At 40.5% G+C, this 22,206-nt stretch overlaps 1 protein-coding gene across 1 annotated transcript; it reads left to right on the top strand.

The window, feature by feature from the left end:
* Positions 1-1,096: 1,096 nt before the first annotated feature.
* Positions 1,097-19,880, top strand: LOC142905249 (interferon-induced very large GTPase 1-like). Its single transcript, XM_032979463.2, has 3 exons — positions 1,097-1,209; positions 7,308-7,407; positions 8,943-19,880. Exon 3 carries the CDS (start codon positions 8,946-8,948, stop codon positions 16,098-16,100), a length of 7,155 nt encoding a protein of 2,384 aa, XP_032835354.1. The 5' UTR covers positions 1,097-1,209; positions 7,308-7,407; positions 8,943-8,945; the 3' UTR covers positions 16,101-19,880.
* The last annotated feature ends 2,326 nt before the right edge of the window (positions 19,881-22,206 follow it).

The raw sequence follows: 22,206 nt of genomic DNA, 5'->3' as shown, positions 1-22,206 counted from the left end.
ATAAATCATGAAATAAAGTAACATAAAACACTTTTATTTCCATAATACCTTGAGTCCTGATACTAGTCAAAAGGGGGGCAATGAGTTACCACAATTGTAGACACCCACACAGACACACACAGAGATACCCACACACACACACAGAGACACACAGACAGAGATACCCACGCACACAAAGACAGAGATACCCACACACTGACAGGGACACACACAGAGACACACACCGCGACGACAATGATCCCCCGTGTAGCCTTAACAGGCTATAGGGGCAAGTGATGTTAGTGAGCAGCGCCTATGAAGGCCGGCACGGCACACGAGGGAGTGGGTGGCCAACACCACACCCGGCCCCCTTTGTCTCCCCAGTGGCGATGTTTACACACCACACCCAGGCACTGATGATAGCCGTGAGCAAAAATCGAACTCGGGTCGCCACCTTTGTAGCGCAGTGCGCTCACCGCTACACTACCGCTCCGCACACACCAATACCAATATCCGCCATTCGCCACAAAGTGACGGCGACGTCACCACGGCGCCTGTGCCAGGCAAGGTGCACTTTGAGACTCTAAATGTGGTGTTGGCTGTCTTGCTTTCTTCTGAAACAGTGGGATGCTTTTCAAGTAAGAAAAGCTCACAAAAATATAGATTTGAGATGAAAAAAAATCAGAAATACTGGATATGATTAGCACATCGAGACGAGTCTGTAGTTTGACTGCTTGCAAATGCTGCTTGGTGATTGATGCTCCCCTGGAAAAATAAACGGTCGATGGACTAAACTATTTTTCTATTTATATGTGGATATAGAATGAAGTTATGCTTATTTGTCCTTTCGCCCATGATGCTCCACATATATGCATAACAAGTTAGTGTATGATTTAAATTTTAGTGCTTTGAGAGCCTTAGTATAATTTGGAAACTATATCTCATTGTCCGACTCCTCGATAGACTATTTCTTCATACGCTATCCTCACTGCCTAGGTAACATGCAGTATTTAACAACTCAAAGGGCATACGCTCACAATCTTTCTTTCACGTCCACACACGCGTTGTCTCTCACACACAGGCAAACACGCATTCGTTATTATCAAGCACTGGGTGGAGTCTGGGAAGCTCCACCTTTTTGTGAATCTGAATATAAAGCCGGGGTGAATGCAGAGCAGAAGAGACGGAGCGAATTACTTGCGCCCTACGACTCTCCATCACCTGAACATCGTGAGTATTATAAGAGATGCAAGTCAGCTGCACATTGGCCTGTAATAGGCTAAAACTATTGAAATCAGTTACAGGTAAATTAGATACGGCATAGATGTGAGAACGTACATTGTATAGACTATGTGTGGTTAATACAGGATCGCTATTGTACATCAGATATTTTAACAGGCTATGTTTAAAAAAGAATACCATATTAAAATGCATGTTAATGTCTATGGGTTAGTGATGTTAAATATCTTGAACAAATGGCCCTGTAATTTTGGACTGCATGCAAACACCACAATAGTGAAATATAGGTTATTACAATCTAGGCAAAAAAAATAACGTTTTGAAAATATGTCAGACATGAATCTTGCCTGAACACTTGCACTTATGCTAACCTTGATGTTGGTTTATAATACTATCCATAGCCCAAACACAACATTAGCAACTCCCTTAATAGTCTTCATTTATCAAACGCATTATCTACTGATATGCCAATAACAGTGCATGCTACCTTCAATGACATTGCTCGGAGATATGGTCATTAACGAAAAATATAGAACAAAAACTCAGGGAAAAAGAAGATATTTTACCCTTTCTGGCAAAAAAAAGGTGTTAAGATGTTAAAACACCTAACTGCATCCTTTGCAAGGAATCATGTCTGCATTAACCACGTACACTTGTGGTGAACAAATAATGCTTAAGTTTAAACACAGGACACAATCTAACCACCAAAGTATGCAAGGGAGCATGGAGAGGTGTGTATGTGTACAAAGAATTGTACATACAAGTGACGCTGTGTAGACTAAGGTTGCCGCGAGTCAGTACAGGGTTCTCTCACTTTATGCGGGTTCAGTTTGTGTAATATGTATATTGGACGAATGCATTTCTACCCAAAATTCTCCATATGCTATTTAAATTCACTCATATACAGCTTCGTGATCCGACGTGGGACACCATTGTGTGTGTAAACTGTTTGGCAGGTAAGCTGTTCTGTGTGGTTTAGGTTTGTGTGCCCTTTTTCTTGGACCACATCTACAACCACAAAGCGAGGGAAACCTGTATGTGTTGCACTTCAGGCCATTTCCAATGAATGTGCAGTACAGTATCATACAGAAAATTCCATCGCACAACAGTGGCATGAAAAGGGCTGTATAAGACGACCTCACCACTAGAGTGCTCTTATTAACAGGTCCCTGCAGGGTGGGCTGGTAGGAACATTGGAATTTTGCGCAATTTTATTTTTACACCCCAACAGCACGAGATTTCACTTCGTTAAAGTATTGAAAGGGGACGGACGGACACATTAATCTATTGCAGGCTGGTACACTCAGTTTACAACTTCGTTCCTACCAATAAAACATTTCTATCACACAACTAATTGCAACACTACAGGCGCAGTCCTTGGCTCTGCAAGCGGCCCAAAAACAGACGAAAAAAACGTAACATAAGCCTTCTAGCGACACTTCGTGTGCCTCAACAGGAACAAAACTCTGTTGCCAGTCACGAGGGCAAGCCCCGGAGTCTGCCAGTGCAGAACCGACTAATATGATTGTGTGCTGTTTATATAGGATTTCTAGCTCATGCGATTAATGACCTAATATACATTACGGCCCGACATTCTCCTCCCACCTTTGCACACGTGGTGCATCCATCGGGTCAGCCTGAGATCATCCCTGGTTCTCCGCAGACATCCTGGCGCTTGATGTCATAACCCTTATCAAACTCCTTTCTTCGGAGGTCATCCCACGGTATGTGTGAGCACAGACCCACTCAATTTCCCCTACGTGTTATGTGTCTGTAGCCATGTTTATTGTGAAACGGCTTTCCTCGTTAGGTCGACTCATCCTTAAAATTAATTTCCTGCTGCAGCAAGCAATGACAGTCACTGGGAAGACAAAGGCGGTTGGCAGGCTCTGGTTATACCCCTGGATGACATGTTATTTTTGTCGTGGAGATTACGTATATTTTCTGAATTATCCTTTGGTTCAATACTTCAATATAAAACTTCCATACATCATTATCAACTTTATATGCTTAACCCAGATCTCATGGCACTCATGTATCGATAAGTGGATGTTAATAGAACATGTAACTAGTCGTATTCACAACCCCCTGACTATGTGCTGTATTGTCACTTAACAACATATCATATCACCAAAGTTAATGTTTAATACCATGATTTTGATTTAAAGCTATCGTGACTGCAGGGATTCATATTCTTGGTCCTTTCGGTAAAGTCACGGAGAAGGAAAACAATAAAATAATAATATAAAACAATAAAATTCTCACAACGTTTCGACTGCAACACAAGCAATCATCATCAGGCGTGAAAACCACAGTAAAAAGAGACCTGATGGTTCAATGAGCCACTCTGTCTACAGGAAAGCTACCCATATGGATGCTTACCTGAAACCGGATTCCCACCACCATCCATCCCAGAAGAATTCCCTCATCAAGACTCTGCACCCTAGAGCCCAGTGCATATCCGACCAGGAACACATAGCCAGTGAACTCAAGCACGTACACCAAGCTCTTAAGGCTAATGGTTACTCCGACTACACAATCCGCAAAGCTATCACTCCAACCATGAAGAATGACCCTGTTGAGGAGCCATTCAAAACCATCACTTTGCCCTACATTGCGGGGATCACAAAAAAGATCTTCAAAATCTTGAATAAGCACAAGATCCAGGTCCGATTCGACACATTACGTAAAATACGTGATCTGGTTCCGTCTGTAAAAGATGTGAATCCGGACACACAGTACCCTGGCGTCTACAAACTAAGTTGCTTCTGTGATAGTAGTTACATTGGAGAAACCAAACGACATGTCTCGGACCGCATCCGTGAACATAAAGCAGACCTAAAACACAGTAGGACCAACACCTCGGCTGTGGCAGATCACTGTTATAATTCAGTAGGCTCACATGACATTGACTTCTCCAAGACAGAAGTTCTCTGCAAGCCATCGGGCTACCATGAGAGATTCGTTCATGAGGCTATCCACATATACAAACACAGAGACACTTTCAACCGAGATGGATTCTGGCTTAGCAATCATTGGAAGGTTTTGATAAACAATTTCGGGTCTTAATTGATTGTTCACGATTACAGTGGCTTTCAGACCGCATCCATTATTTTTGTCTCCTCCCTCCTCTTTTCTGAACATAGATGGACTCGTCCATCTGAATAACTGCCAAATCGCTCTTTGTGGTGCTAACGTTAAGAAAAAACGGCCACTTTTTTCAAATTTTCTTACTGTGGTTTTCACACCTGATGATGATTGCTTGTGCTGCAGTCGAAACGTCGTGAGAATTGTATTGTTTTATATTATTATTTTATTGTTTCCCTTCTACGTGACTTTACCGAAAGAATCAAGAATATATAATACCATGATGTTTAAGAATATGCATATGCATGGTTGGCATTGGAACGTTTCAACTTTCCAGGCACCAGGGTTTGTTAATTCAGAGAGTGAAACGGCAAGGGACATTCTCGTCTCTTTGCCCTGGATTTGCCCTTGGATGGGCAGCGAGTTTATGGTGTTTTGCCATGGGTCCTCCCTTGTGTATATTCTCTCAGAAATTTCCCTGGGTCACTCCTTGCCCATGCAAGAGTTATTTCTCTATGGTCTGTCATGAACATCGTCCTCCTTCGCTCCACGAGGTTAATTCCTGGGAAGCAAAATATACTACGGCTTCCAGGCCCTCCTCAGCTCTGGTTATTCTCATCACACCCATTTGATCGATGTCTCTTGTATTCTGCTTACCCGCTTCTCATTCTAGTGCTGTTTTGGCTTCATCATATTGTTTTCCTGACTTCCGGCATGCAGGGAACGCATATTTGTCTGTCAGGAACTGCGACATTCAAAATAGACAAGGCATTTAAAAAAATTGGAACAGGCATACAGTCGACCTAAGTTTGAACGATTTGGGGACACTATCTAATTGCGATTTTTCTGACAAATATTGCGATTGTGATGTGATTTGCGATTACATTTTTTAAGTCAAGCTTCAGTTCAATATTCACTGTGTAATAGATTAAAAACATGCGATGGAGCATTACCACATGATACCATCAAATATGAACTGCTCTATATCTTTTAATGCAAGGATGAGACCTTAAAATATATCAATTGCTTCCATCATGTATTTATTAAAGTGTTTTAATTGAAATAGAACAATCAAACATTGAACTATTAAGTTACATAAATAATGTTAGAATAATAAAAAAATAAAACAATTCCAATGAGAAAGCAACTGGACTTTTCAAATCGCAAAAATCGTAGCCTTTGTGATTTGCTAATCGCATTGTTTCAAATAGCGATTTCGATTTGAAATCGATTAATCGTTCAGCCCTAAGTCGACCCTTTCACATCACGGGGGTTCGGGGTGCAGGCCCCCCCGATCTGGAAAAACCGAGTAAAATATTTGGTCCCCTTGGTGAGCGAAGCGAGCACCTCCAGCCTGGGGGGTTCGGGGGTGGGGTGCTGTGAGATATCACGTGAGAGGCTGCGATAAATACGATTGGTATCCTCCAAACCAACGCGCAAAGTAACTTTTTACAAAATGTAACATAAAAAATTGTGTATATTTATGGTATTAAAATAATAAAATACATTCATATTATACATTTGAAGTGAGTCCAACTGAGTCACAGACGTTATTCTTCAGAGGCAACACAATTATCATAACACGTTTATACAAAGGGGTAACTACCCCTTTACCAAATACAGCCTGGGGTGGTGACCACCCAGATAACTACTCTATATGTTGGAGTTATAGCTACGAAGGGTCGGACCCTCACTCGGATCCCCGGCCATGTGTTTATGCCTCGTAGGATGTAGAGCTTCCAGCTTGTAGAACGAAGCGACTCCGGTCCCTCTCAGGGACCCACCTAATATCTTTCCGGGTCGGGGTCGGCTCCACCCTCGGCCCCGCCCACTTTCTCGAGCATTCTAGCTCCCTCTCAATCCCCCTCGAGAGCTCTCCCTGGACACGTGATCAACCCCCCCACACCTGGGGCCTTCTCTGTGGACACTCCAGATCACGTGTTTACGGGGTCAACCAGAGTGCCATGGCCCGGGGCAACCCTGTCACTGGGCTGACACTCTCCCGCTCCCCTTTGTGGGAGCCCGCACTATACGCTATGTGTGGTGCCCGCGCTATCCCAGCGCTCAACGCCCCACTAGGGCTGGTACTACACCCATCTACGGGGTGTATGCGATGACGGTGCATCGCACTCCACGCGATGCTAAAGCCGGCATCACACAGCAACCCACCCGGTGCTGTCCGCAACGTAAGAACATCGCATGCCACGGCCCACCCAGGCCGGCACCATACAGTGACATTCCCGATGTCACTACACATATTTGATGCATTTGTGCGGTACTAAACTTTGTGTGTGTCATCTGCTGGCCTTCATGTGTCGTCTGCGACTTTCGAAAAACTCCCAAAAACTTCAAAAAAAAATTCCCATTTTATTTCTCATGCCGACCCCGCGATATATCAAAACCGCGATGTAGAAAGTCGCGATGGAGAAGGGTCGTCTGTATATACAATAAGGGACCAAGATGAGCTAGCTTTGTTGCTCATATAGACACGCAGTGAGACATTGATCAGCATCATCCATATCACGAGGATTGTTTTGAGGCAAGGAATGGCCCTTGTGAGCTTCCACATCAAGTCCTTAATCTAGGCTGTTTTTTCGGCCAATGACAAGTCCACACATCCCGCTTGTTCTTCAGGGATTACTGACTCAACGAGGGGGTTGATCCTCCAGAGGATGATGCGTTCCAGGAGTTTGTAGGTCGTTCACATGAGTAATATTGGCCAATAGCTTCCCAGGTCATCGGTTGGCTTGGCGGGTTTGAGTATTGCAATGACCAACACCTCCCAGCATGATTTTGGGATTCGTCTGGTTTTAATGGTTTTGTTCAGATTAACTGATATTTAGATGCTGTATAAATGTGTATGTTGTTGTAATAACCCTTAAATGAAAGTCTATGCGAGTCAGTAAACCCATGCATAGTTCACAGCTATCTGAAATTGTGGTTGCTGTGTAGTGTACGGTGAAAATAATTAATCACGTGTTTGATTTGCTTTTCTTTTCAAGCTGGACACAATGCAACTCCACCTCACCCTGACACTTGTCTGTCGATAAAGAAGGTCAGGAAGAGAGTTCCAGCCTCCTTTGTGCTCCGAGCAAGCGAGAGGTGAGTCCATGAGACTGTCAACTCTGGCACTTGCATTGTGAACATTTAGGTTGCCGTTGGCATCACGATTAGAATGTCTCTGTCATGTAAATGGCATGTTTAATTATGCAATTGTAGTAAACAAATAATTTAAATCGTATTTAATAGTCAGGAATAGATATTTATTTTCGTTGTCAAGTATTTTATGCATATACAGATTGCTATTCACAGCTTCGAAGTGGATTACGCATTCGAAAAAAAACACTTAATACAGAATTAGGGAGACTGCAGTCAAAAGATGTAAATTTTCATATGATACAGTAGTTATGATGAGCCTAAAAGCAGACGTACACATTTTTTTTATTCAACGAAGAGTATATAATTCTGTGTCAGCACGTGGATAGCAAGTTACAGAATAAATGGTGCTGCCATCTACCAACCTAAACATCGCCTCACCACCTGCATTAGGCAAGGCCTAAAGGGCCGAGCTCTCAAATCCAGCACAAGTGACGGCACATGAATAATAACAGTCATGGTTGGTAATGTGATGGTAATCAATGTATACAAGCCACGAAAAAGCAATGGCCATTACCACCTCAGCAGTCACTGCAATGGCTAATGTACTTTGCATTACATTATCGCATAGGGATAATGTAATGTACAATATAACATTGGGATAATGTAATATGATGCCCAACACATTATCCCTATGTGATCGACTGACTCCAGTGTAATTGGAGCTTTGAGCAATGCCTAGAGTCACCCTTCTCTCGCGCAGGAGCACACAGGGTATGCGTGTGTGGTCTTAGCTCAGCTCTTTCTATCACCACACCTTAGTACCACCACTTTTAACCTCTGCCAGATCCTGCAATTGCACAGTAGACACACGATCTCTAAGACCATACCTCATAATATCCCCCATCTGTAAACTCCAAGTGCCGCACCACTTTTTTCAATACATGACGTTGGCCCCACCCCAGTACATCCCTTACTACTGCCTCTAGGGGGGCCGGTGTAGTATTGGCTAAAGACCGACTTTTATCAACATTTGCATTGGGAAATGACATGCAGACAAAAACGTTCTCATGTGGCATGAGAACCATGTGTGGAGCTTGAGCACAGGAGATGGGCAGGATTGATCCATTAGCTATGGTGCCATGGCTGAAGTGCTGCTTGTTAAAGCACGGTAAGTTAAAACACTTCCCATTAGTCTCTTGAGAATATTGGGCCCGTTGAAGGAATGAATTTCGTGCTGTTATATTCCAAATTTCAACCTGCAATGACTCAATCAATTGTTTAAATATCAAAATTGTATATTTATTTCATTTTTATTATTTAAAAAGTAGATAAGCGTGGTAGGTATTTGGAAATACTTAATTTAATATTTATCACAGATGTTTGACATTAAAATAGGTGATGAACTTCGGTTATTCGTCTGAATATTTGTTATGCTCATTATTAAAACAAAATTCAATATTCAACTGAATTATAACTTGATTTGTATTATTGTTAAATGTTGTATTACTAATTAAGGACGGTCTATGTGTGTATTCAAGGCTATGTCTGAAGAGGAGGACCACGACATTAAAGCTCAAGATGAGCTTGCCAAAGTACTTACAGACTTAGGTCTTAATACAACTTTTTGGATTACAAAACTACGAGATATTTTGTGTATCACCAATGTACAAGCATTGCAATATTGTGGCCCTGAGGAATTTGAAATCATAGAACCACATTGCCGGCATTCATGGGAGAAAAAGGCATTGTGTAAGTTAATGAAAATGTCTGGCAATGAAGTTATTTTAAAACAATCACAACAATGTGAGCCAATTGGAAATAAACAGGAGCAAGATACACCAACAAAGCAGCATCCAGAACAAATCCATCAGAAAATATTAACTCGCAGTGATAATTCTAACATAGAGACTGAGACAGAGCAGCGAATGGAATTGAAAGGAGCAAAAGAAAACCCATTGCGTGATGGCAACCATTCCACTGATATGGCAAACACTTATCTAAAGCAGTTAGATTTATCAGACATTTCAACTTTACGTGGAACAATATCACATATAAGTCTTTTACAATATGCATCTAAAGGACTTGTTTTGGAGGGGGTGTATCGAACTGGTCAAATAAACGATATGTTAAAGAAAAGAGGCAAACTCCTAAACATCCCAATGTCGTTTGATCTTGCTGGGCCAGTACATCAACCGATGATAAAGCAACAAGAGTTTTCATCCTCTGAAGAGGAAAACATATTTGAGACAGCAGTGGAAAAATTGGGATTCAATACCATAACGACAGAAGAAGGTTTCTTACAGGCCTTGAATGAAGAAATCACCTCGCGGCATAGCAAGGCATTACACACTGAAAAAAAGCAACAAAAAAATCCCACGGATACCTGCATTCATAGCGTCAAATACCTGTACTTACCACTTGCCTCAGGAAGTCTGAACTTTGATCAACTCAAGCTGTCTGATGAGGCATTGGAGGAATTACAAAGCATTGAAAACACTTTAAAAAACGTCAATGAGTCTTTTAAAACGCGCGTGCTAAGCAGCAGGTTTGGAAGTTTTTTTGAGAACTTTGGCTCTCATGCCCATACAGGCCCTGTCCACTTTGGTGGGATATTTAAGTGGAAAGCATCAGCAGAGGGCATCAGCTCAGATGAGGAAAAGGAAGAAAGAAATATGCTATCGGAGGCAGTGGAAAGGTATTCCACTTCTGCCTACAACAGCAGTGGCTGTGGTGGTGGTGGTGATAGCATGATGGCATCCGAATTTACAACGGAATTTTCCGAAAAATACAATGCTACACCTCTTAGTAAGGTGACAATTTCCGTAGGTACAATAGGTGGATCACCTGGCATTTGTTCTTTTCAACAATGGAAAACTGACATTGTCTCGAACACCAAGACGTGGACTGTCATTGATCTAGGCACATCATTGGTTCCAGTGTGGGACATTGTCACGTTTAACCACAAGGATTACTTTAAAAATACCTTGATAGCTAGCAGGCTCAAGGAGGCATACACACTTTTGACAAACCAAAATCCAAATTTTGGTCTTGAGGATAAATTGGTCTCTGCTAATGCTAAAGCCAGGTCAGTGATGCAAGATATTAAACAGTGGCAAGAATCCGACATGGAATATAATTTAGAAAAGATACTTGATTTGAAACAGACGTTATATGATGAAACGAAAAGCAATTTAATTTGGATAAACACCTGTTTGTCTCACCCAGCCTTTCAATCATTTTTGTCAAATCTTGTTACAGCACCTGCCAAAACGGTGAAAATCAAAAAGCTTATGCGCTCTATTATGGAGCCAAACAGTTGTGAAGTTAACAGCTTTCCACAATTCGCCTCCATTATGCAGTGGCTGAATGAGTATGAAAGAGTCCCTAATCATTTATCTGAATTTATAGATCTTGTGAACATCTTAACAAAAGCAGAAGAACATTTAAAAGTTGACTTTTCACCAACTTATTCAGAAATACATGAAAAAAACAAAGAAATCACACATTCATTTAATTCATTATGCCAATCACTGAGAACAACAAAACTCATCGAACAAGAGCTACTCATCATTTCAGTAGCTTCTGCTGTTGGCTACTGTGTAAAAGAAAAACGATTTCAGCATCCCCTGAATTACGACAACATTGATCATCTTCAACGTGCACTAGAGTCCGCTTACGGAGAGTACTCAAGACTGATGGAACAAGACAAATCCAGAGCTCAGGCATACGTGTTACGGACAGGTTTGTCTAATGCACGAACTCCTGCCGAAAAGCAAAAACAGTTCGATTTCATGAGATCCCAGATCGAAGCAACAATGTGTGCTGAAGTTTCCCATGTGATTAAATGCAGTGAAATAAGGCCAACTGACTGGAATAAACTTGATATGATGCTGGAATCCATTATCGTTGGAACTTTAAGGCAAGAAGAATTACAAAATAAACCATCAATTCAACCACGAAAAAATAATGAAGAGTTATTGAATCTGCTTGAAAGACTCGCACTGATAAACTACTACCCTAAGAAATTACACACAAGTGATGTATGTGTTGTCAACAGGTCTCCAATTCAAACTAACCCTGATCGATGCACAGAACAAGAACTTGCTCTTTCTTATCTGCAAAAACTGATGATGATTGACTATCGAGCAAGATGTGTTAGTTTTCAGTGTAACAATCTAAACAAAGGTAAATTAAACAACTTATCTCAGTCCACGTATACACATAAAAGCCCTAATAGTGATAACTTCTTTTCTGATGATAAGAATGATGATGACATAATAAATAACAGGGATAGCCCTAGTACAAACACTGAAACCCACATTCACCCTATGGATTTACAAATGGCAATATTCCATTGTGGAGACAATTTTGTAAGGCAGTACATTTTCACCAAACTTTCATTCATCCAGTTCGCACTTCCGCTATTAGTTCCAAATCCTTGTTGTTCAGAAATAGAATTCCCTATCTGGTCATTCAGACAGATAAAAAAAAGCTGGAAATACCGTGATGCATCTACCACAAAATGGAAATCTAAAAACTGTGCAATCAGTGATGCCAACACTGCACTCGTGTCCTTCGTAAGATTTGGTGAATCACCCACATCAAAATCTCAGATAATGAATTCTCTGCTCGGCAAGCAAAAGCATGAAGTTTTCTTTCATAGGCACTGCCGAGGCAGCAGCAGGAATGGTCAACTAATGAAAGGAGTTGCAGAGATCGCCTGGTATCTTCCAGGTGGCAAGGACGATGATGTATTTAATGACTGCATAGCATTCACTAATCTCCACGGAGATGCAAGAGAACACAAAACACAGGTGCAATTTTTACATGAGATATCGTCTATAAATGTGATATTACTGTCAGATGGTGATCGCAATGAAGAAGGTAAACGCATCTTAGACGAATGTTTGAGTTCCCCAAAGCCGCTAGTTTGCCTCTGTGCTGACAATAAGAGAGTTTCCAGTGGAGTATCTGGAACAAACGCGAAAATTGCTGTCGGGAATCGAAATGAGGCTGAGTTAATTGATGAATTGACGTCAATAATAAAATTCTATTTAGACAATTCAAAAAGAAATATTAATATCGAAGCTTGCTCAGATATTGCAAGACAGTATGGCTTCATTGTTGATGAAGATGATAAACAATGTTTAGAGGGCAAGGATATGGCGAAAGTTTTGCTGAGTCTTATAAGTAACAAGCCGCTGTGTTCCATAAAGGAGACATTTTTGCCTCTTCAAGGAAAATTGTGGCAGTCGTGGTGCAAGAAAGACAAAGAATTGACTCGCATGAAGGTAAAGGGGGGCCTAAGTGTTGAGGAACACAAAAGTAATATTTCAATGGAAAAAACACTCATTAGGAAAGAACAGCTTGAAAAAGCATTTCCTCTTAACGATTTTATGAGATCATTGATCATAATTTTGACCAAGAAGTCATGCACAGTAAAAACATACTTTATGCATTGGCTACGCATATACTTAGAAAATATGTCTGCAGATCGCTTATCACAACTTAATCTCACTTATCATCAGGTCTGGACAGCAATAATACAATTGAAAAAACAAGGTTCTAACACGACTACCATTGCTGCAAAACAATCAGAGTTGGATAAAATATCAGAAGAACTTGATGCCTCTTCCTTTGGAATTTATCACGTTTTTAGGGAAGTTGGTCAGATCTACGAAGCTTCACAGACAACGCCATCAGTTGAAAAACTCCCAGCTACTTTGTCAAAGATCGCAGCAGAAATGATGATCTCTGGATTTCCCCTTGAACTCATGGATGGTGATGCTGCACATGTCCCTCTCATTTGGATTAGCTCAATCTTGGATGGAATCATTAATGAAATTGGGAACGTGAGGCTGTTTGTAATCTCAATACTGGGAATACAGAGCAGTGGAAAGTCCACGCTACTTAATGCCATGTTTGGTCTCCAGTTTCCTGTTGGTAGTGGGAGATGCACCCAAGGAGCCTACATGCAGTTAGTGAAGGTGGAGGCAGAGTTCAGTAAACAGCTGGGATATGACTTTGTGCTGATAGTCGACACAGAAGGACTACGTTCTGTAGAGCTGTCAAATGCAACACATAGTCATGACAATGAGCTGGCAACGTTTGTGATTGGGCTGGGAAACATGACCGTGATCAACATTTTTGGAGAGAACCCTTCTGAAATGCAAGACATTCTACAAATTGCTGTGCAGGCATTTCTGAGAATGAGGCAGGTCAAGTTATCACCGAGCTGTGTGTTTGTCCATCAAAACGTAGGGGATGTGACTGCTCACAATAAGAACATGGAGGGAAGGAGACGCTTTCAGGAGAAACTTGATGAGATGACCCGCATGGCTGCAGCCCAGGAGCAGTGCGCTGTTGAATCATTTGATGCGGTTATCAGGTTTGACGTGAACTCTCAGATCCGTTACTTTGCTCATCTTTGGGAGGGAGACCCTCCGATGGCTCCGCCAAATCCAAGCTACTGCCAAAATATTAAAGACCTTAAAGAAATGTTACTTAGAAATGCGAAAAAAGAAAAAACAGTCAACGTCTTGAAGATATCAGAATTCAAAGCACGCATTAAGGATCTATGGACGGCTTTGCTTGCAGAAAACTTCGTTTTCAGCTTTAAGAACACATTAGAGATTGCAGCTTATACCAAACTGGAAGAAATGTATGGAAAATGGACTTGGGAACTCAGGAGTGATGTTCTTCAGCAGGAAAACAAACTCTATAACAGCATTGATAACAATACAGATGCTATGACACGATCACAGATTGAACTAAGAATTTTGTCAAACTATCAGGATATTAAAAATAAAATGGAAGAACATTTCAATAGCGCAGATGATGCGGAAATGTTGGTTCAATGGAAAGTTAAATTTGAAAAAGGATTTGAAACAGTGAAAGAAGAGCTATTGTCTGATGCTTACAAAAACTACACAGCCCTGATGGCTCAAAAAGACAAAAAACGAAATCTCGATCTACAGAGATCAAGTTACGAAGATCAGCTTATTAGAAAGAGCAAGGATTTGGCTTCAAAATTGAGAGACAAAAATGTAAATGACGGACAATGGGACAGGCATTTTGATAAAATCTGGCAGGAGTGGATTAAAGTGATAAAAGACAGTATGACCAGCCCTGCAACACTTGATGTAAAAACACAAATTGAAAACCTTCTTTACGAAGTTAATGAGAATCAAATTAAACACCTACAAACAGCGATATGTCACTATCACATAGGGACAGAATTTTACGTTAATCAAAACGAACACATTATGATGGGCACGAAATGGCTTGGAAGTCGGAGTCACCATTTCAAAGATGAGGATATGGAGTCAATTAAAAAATTAATTACTGACATAAAATTCAATGTCAATAGATGCATTACCACCCAAGAGAAACATAAAACGAATTTCAATTCATCCTACATATATGAAATTTTAGAGGTAATTAATTCAGAAATACAAGAATTTTCACAATCCAATAAAAGATTTATGCTCACAGATAAGTTCAAAATTAATTTATCTGTCCACATATTGGCAGCGGTTACAGGGCGATTTCAGAAAATGCATGAGAATTTCCAGAGGGAAAATGACCCATTAGTATACTTCGTCAGTAAAAAAGAAGAATACTTCAACAGCTTCAAAATTCGCTGCCAAGGCTCAACATCCACAGCTATTTTTGTGGATTTTTTGTGTAACAAACTGAAAACATCCATTCAACAGGCAGTTTATGATAAAGTTTGTGTTGACATTGCAGGCAGGATGAAGTCCACATTTCCGGCATTCAACGGAAATCGATCAAAATTAGAAAACTACATTCTCATAGATTTAGCGAAGAAGAAAGATTTTAATGCATTTGATGAATATATTCACCATCCAAAACACCACTTTGAGAAATACATTACGGAACGTGTAAAAGAGTATTGCAAGGAAAACGATAATGAAATAATTTATGAGATGTTAAAGTCAAGTCTTGGGGATTCCACAGCTGCAATTACTCGTGCAATTAATAAAGCAACTGAAATGGTACAAGAAAACGAGTATGATGCATCTTCATGGCTGGATGCATTTTGCACACAGCTTGATGACGTCATCAAGCTCCCAAGACAAACTTTGGACAAAGGCGACTACAAAGAAATAACGGATATTGAATTTCTTAAAGAAGAATTAACAAACGGACTAAAAACCGTGGTTCAAGGCTTAAAAGATAAATTTTCTTCAGCATGCTTAAATGATTTACAAAACGTTCAGAACGAACCTCACGAAATACTATTTCGGCAGCTATGTGGGTGCTGGGTGCAGTGCCCGTTCTGTAAAGCCATCTGCACAAACACGATGTCCAATCATGAAGGAGACCACAGTGTTCCCATTCACCGCCCCAGGGCAGTACGTGGAGGACATTGGCATGAAACTGATCACTTTGTCACCGACATCTGCACTAGTTTAGTTGCCAGTAACTGCAGCATAGTGTTTCCAGACAGAAAAATACCATGGAAGGATTATCGTACAGCCGGGCCAAATTATGCTTGTTGGAGCATAACACCAGACTTAACCACACAGCCATATTGGAAATGGTTTGTCTGCAAGTTCAAGTCAAACTTAGAAAAGCGCTATAACCTAAAATTTGCAGCGCTGGGAAAAATTCCATCAGATTGGGAATGTATTAAAGAACATGATGTTATTGAGGATTTAGAGAAACTGTAGGTTAATAAAACTACAAATAAGCATCCTATGTCACAGATGAACTTATGAATATGTGGCTCTGTTTCAAAGTCTGAAAGATTTTCATTTTTATGTTATTAATAATAACGAACAAAATTCATCATCAAACAGGAACATCTCTAAAATGGCATGTCATTTAACGGTCGTTACATGCATGCATATGGACATACATTTAACTTGAGACATTGTGGATGTTATAGTAAACTGATCATCTGCCTTAGACGTGAATATTTTCGCGCAAAATAAATATATGCATCTTTTTAAGTAATCCATAAAGAAATATCTACAATCATTTACAATGTGTTTATTCCTCTATACCCTTGTTTTGTTTAAACGTGCATTTTGTTTGTGATGCACTTCAAATGTAAATCCAAAATTAAGAATAGAAATGTCAATGAAAATGGTAAATTACACATCAGCTAACTGCGTGCTTAATATTAAATTGTGTTTCTACTTTAACATTTGTAATTGAAATCTAAAATCAATATTGCATGTTTTAATAGTAAATGTGTGCTTCTAGTTCCCACAAATACTCACCAGCCTTGCACTTTCTTCTTCATGTTGGTGTCGGACCCCTATTTCATGATGCAGAACCTTCTCCCCTGGGTGCTCTCTTCTAGAGCTTTAATCACCTGCCCATCCCCTCTCATGAATGCCCAAGACAGGTATTTTGCCTCTCACGATCGTTCTTTTCAGACTTTTATGTTCATCCAAAATTGCTTCATCATGAGCATAATACTATATTTCCATGGGATAGCATATGGCCAGTTGAAGTCAAATCCAAAGCTGAAAAGGTTCCAATATTATCAAGTATTCCGTTCTCAGCATGGATATCTGCCAAATGTAACATTTAAGTAAATGTTGAAACATCTTTACCAGTAACTTCTTCTTTGCTGCTTATTTCCCTTTGCAGCAGCAATTCTGTCTTGCTGAATGCTATTTTTTCCATTAAAATAATGATATCACCATTACGCACAATTAACTCGTTTGCTCTCCAATTATACGTTCAGACCCAACAATAACACATGTGAGTAAATACAACACAATTTCAGCAAACCTCAGGGTACTGTAATTCTATAATCGCAACAAATGCTTCCAATGACTGGAAAGGCACCAAATGAGACACAAAAATTAGCGGGGTTTACAAGGCTCTTAGAATTTACAAAATTAAACAACATTGTACTGATCAACACCATTCACCCCCACAAATAATCAAGAAGATCAACGTAGCACTCATGTTGTGGTGCATTTCACTACTGGACTGACGATACACGAATGTCAAACCATTTTTGGTCAAATAAAAAGAGTGGATATTTCTCTGGGGCAGACATTGGAAGTGATGACGGTGGCTTAATCATGATGATGGTCACAATCAAACTCAGAAAGAATTTCAGGGAAAAGAGCACGAGAGCGAGATATGACTTGGACAAACTCTACAGCCGACAGATAAAGGTAGAATATTAAGCAATTATTTCAATAAGGTTTGCGCCATGACTAATGTTAGTGCTACATTAAGTTACGGTCATGTAATATCACAATAAAGAGCCAAAATATGTTATTAACAAGGCTTGGGAGTTTAAACAGCAATGAGTGACTAAGGGGGGCATGTACCAAAGTGATTAGTCATGGAATTTGAAATCCAAGAGACCTGATGGAGAAGACGATACAATGATCAATCATCCACTAAACAATCCTGTCAGAACTGAAAAACTATTTTTTCTCGACAGAAACAGAAGAAAGCTCTTGAGACTGTTAGGAAACTCATCAAATGGAACCAGTCAATACAATCAGCAACATAACTATTTAGCAACTTATTTGCAAACAGTAACACACACTTACACGCTCTAACCCAAAAACCTCTATTTATGGATGATATTGGTCGCGAAAACCTCCGTGTTAAACTGAGTAACACAAACAGACAGCCAATGACTCCCTCCAATATCAATGTTGCTGAAATGATGTGCTTCCAAAATGTCGTGTCGCTAATGGGATGTGAAAAAATATTTGTTTAATGTTCATGTTGAGGTAAAGATATTGGAGAGATGTGCATTGTGACCCTATTGATTTTGGAACTTTTATTCGAATAATTATGTCATGATACAAAGTATCCAAGTCACAGTAAGGTTGGCAGCATACTGTGAAATATCTGTCGAAGCCCAGAGGAACTTTTTAACCACATTTTCTAGGGCACAGTCGAAGTTAAGAGAGGGTGGCCAATGATCAACATCGTGCCTTAGACGTAAATATCAAAGGCATACATGTAGATCACAAGAGACTGATAAAGGTGGAATCGGTTGATACATCACTGGCCACACCTACGACATTACAAGTTAAGTAAACAAAACTCACATTCGTAATCTTCAACTCTTATCCACTCTATATCTATGGCCTCTGTTTATGTGCTATGAAAAAGGGCCATTGTCACGAATAATCTGTTATATATATAAATGAGTATTTATAGCAGTGCTATTGCTTTTTTTAAGCCAAACGTCCAGTAACTTATGATAATGACGATACCAACATTTTCATACGTGGACATATAATCATACAGGTTGGTAAATGTGAAGAAATAGTAACAGTTTTGCATACAATTAATAACATTTCTAGGTTTGATGCATCGAAGTCAATAGGCTGTATGACTTGAGCATTATAATGTTTTAGGTGATTTTCAGATAAGCATAGGAGCAAATATTGTCCACGCTGCCTACTCATCTCCCTCTCTTCCAGATCCATTGTCAGTTATTGCAAAGTCTACATTATTTTTAACACCACAATTTGCATAGCATGAAGATGGAAAAAACTGCATATTAAGTGTAACACGATCAATATCAATGGACGAAAGCAAACAACTTTAAAATGTAAATGAGTGGAAGCTGGATCAAGAAAACGACAAATGCAGAGTTCTATTAAATATCAACGAATAGGCTGAGATCAATAAGTAGAACAACAGATTCATCCTCTGGGCATTGTTGGCAATACAGGCGGCAGGAAGACGTCACTTTGAAGGGACATGGAAGGCGATGAACAAGACGACAGAGATGGATTCATAAAAGCAACTAATAAAAGTGGCATCATTGCTGACAAATGCTTCAGAAGGGTGGACGAGTGGAAAGATCAAGTTCTACAACTGCCAACCGCTTCCAAAGACAACATAAATTGTTGACTTTTGATATAATTATTTTACACGAAGCTTCATATTTTACTTCATTAACAACTTTAAGTTAATTACATCTATTGTCAATTTGGTCATTGTAGATAAGGTGCGTGAGCAATTGGGAGGTGTTCTGGAATTTGAGTTATTTTCGATCGCATGCAACTTTATATATACATAGAGTAAGATGATACTATCTGAATACAATACAGGAATATATATGTACATCTTGTCATATTTACGAAGTGGAGTGTTGGCATAGTGCTTTGCTATCTGCCATATGATATTTGCCATCTGTGCATCTTATATTTTGTGGCAATAAGAATCTGATTTCAATAATATGGTTGGTATTGCAACAACCAATGAACTAAGGATTGTTTGGATGTCGCATTTTTTTGTTTAGCTAATCTTGATTGTATAATGCTGAAGAGGTCAGTTATTTTATGAATTAATACCTGTTTGTATGTTTCGGAGCATGAACATGATATAGTGGTTGTGCAAATAGATACAAAACATATAAGTTTAACATAATATGTTTTCAAAGTCACAATTCAATGTTTTATTGGGGCCATAACTATCGGTTTTAATCAATACATTTATAAGCATACAAATATTAACATATTTTGTGTTTTAATGAAAGCAGCATTTCAAAGTGGTGAACAAGACAAACACGAAATACAAAACACACCAAGGGACAATTGAAAAAATGTAAAAAATGAGACGATCAAAATATTTTGATTTAAAGCTTTCGTGACTGCAGTAATTCATATTCTTAGTTTTTTCGGTAAAGTCACGTTGAAGAGAAACAACGTGACTTTACCGAAAAAACTAAGAATAAGATCAAAATATTCTTAGTTTTTTCGGTAAAGTCACGTTCAACGTTCAACGTGACTTTACCGAAAAAACTAAGAATATGAATTACTGCAGTCACGAAAGCTTTAAATCAAAATTTACGATCAAAATAGTGAAGATATGCCAAGGAATGTGGGGAACGTTGGGTTCTGTTTTGGAAAAAAAAGGTTCCAAAGAGAGTTGTATTCTATTTGCATAGTTCTTCGAGTTCAATTGCCTTGCTTTTTAAATAATCCACAGCATCAGGTTTAAGAATCCGCATTACTTGTAAGTCTAAATCAAGGATTGTGTATTTATTAGAACAATTCTTCAAGGAGTAGATTTTACCTCTCCCTCTACCAGCCACTAAGGCCCACTGGTGGTTGTTGTGAAGAAGCCCGATGGTTCACTGAGGTTTTGCTTAGTTCTTAGCCACCTAAATCAGGTGACTTTTGATGGTACTTATCCCCTGCCGAGTATTAACGACTCATTGGAGGCATAAGCAGGGTCAATTTGTATTTGTTCGTTCGTTTCTCAATCCGCTAGTCCTGGTGAGGGTCATGGCGGCAGCATGTTGCGTAGGGTAGTCCAGACCTCCCTTTCCCTGGCAATGGACTCCAGCACTACTATACACTACACTATCATGCGCCACTATACACTACACTGTACTCTACACTACACACTGCTATACACTACACTTATATGCAATACAATACACTATTATACACTACTATACTAGACGCTACACAATACACTACATTACTATATACTACTAGACACGTACTCTAGCTCGACAGTCCCGCCAGCGTGTCCGGGGACATGCTGGCGGGACTCCGATAGGGAGTCTATCGGAGGGCATCCTAACCAGGTGCCCGAACCACCTCAACTGGCTCCTGTTAATCCGGAGGAGCAGCAGCTTGACTCTGAGGCTCTCCCAGATTACCGAGCTCCTTACCCGATCACCGAGCTCCTTACCCAATCACGGAGAGTGAACCTGGCAACCCTGGTGAGAAACCAATTACCCAAGGATCATGTTCCGGATCCATCGCTGAGTCTGAGCCAGTTCTGCAACAGACTCAAAACAGTGTTGTTTCAGAGAGCCTACTTCAATGTGTGATCAATGCACATTCGTGATGGACTGGACTCATAAGACTGCACAATATCAAATGCGCTTACTTACTTCTTACTTACTTACTCATGACCATAGGTTAGAGTGGGAATGTAGATCGACCTGTAAACCACTTCACTACCACAAAATGGTACAGTGCCCGCAACACAGCGGGCGCCACACCAATCCGCCAGCCAATATCACGCTCCCACTCACCATCACTCAACTTCTCCACTGAGGGCAGCTGTTCCCCCCTTCCCTGGGGAGAAAAATCCACCGTATCCCGTGAGTGAACCATGACCCAGATTTGGAGGTACTGATCCTCATCTCAGCTGCTTCACACTCGACTAGAGCAGAATTCCAATAACATCTCACCATTCGGGTTCAGATCAGGGGGGGCATTCCTCCCAATCATGCCTCTCCAGGTATCGCCATAATTTCCCACGTGAGCATTGAAGTCGCCCAGTAAGACTGTGGAACCGGTAGACGGCACTCTGTCTAGCAGTGCACCCACCATCTCCAAAAAGGCCGAATACTATGAACCGCTGCTTGGCGCATAAACACAGACAACAATCAGAGTTTTCCTTTCTGAGACCCGAAGTCTCATTGAGGGGACACTCTCATCCACTCGGGCAAACTCCAACTGAACAGCACCCAGCTGGGGGCTTGTGAGTATCCTTACACCCGCTCGGGTCCTCTCACCAGTGGTCACTCCGGAATAGGAGGCCACCCCGATCAAGAAGTTTATTCCAGTGCCAATGCTGTGTGTGGAAGTAAGACCGGCTATATCTAGTCGGTACTTTTCCACGTCCTCCACCATTTCTGACCCGGTCCCAATAGCAAGTGTCCATCACTATGGTCCAGCCCATCTGAGACCATCCCTTTTCCTGCCAAACTGGCATCGCATCCACCCCTCACCCTTTGTCCTGCGAATGGTGCGCCCACAGTACCGGGAATCGATAACAACCATGCTAAAAAACGGAATCGATTCCCTGATA

The sequence above is a fragment of the Petromyzon marinus genome, chromosome 73, assembly GCF_048934315.1.
Source record: "Petromyzon marinus isolate PM22_M1 ecotype Great Lakes invasive population chromosome 73, UKy_Petmar_22M1.pri1.0, whole genome shotgun sequence".
NCBI classification, from domain to species: Eukaryota; Metazoa; Chordata; class Hyperoartia; order Petromyzontiformes; family Petromyzontidae; genus Petromyzon; species Petromyzon marinus.
Note: the sequence above shows the minus strand (reverse complement) of the source record. Positions and strands in the feature narration are given on the sequence as shown.

What these genes read in the sequence shown, in the direction of transcription:
- LOC142905249 (XM_032979463.2), top strand. Translation starts at nt 8,946, where the DNA reads ATGTCTGAAGAGGAGGACCACGACATTAAAGCTCAAGATGAGCTTGCC.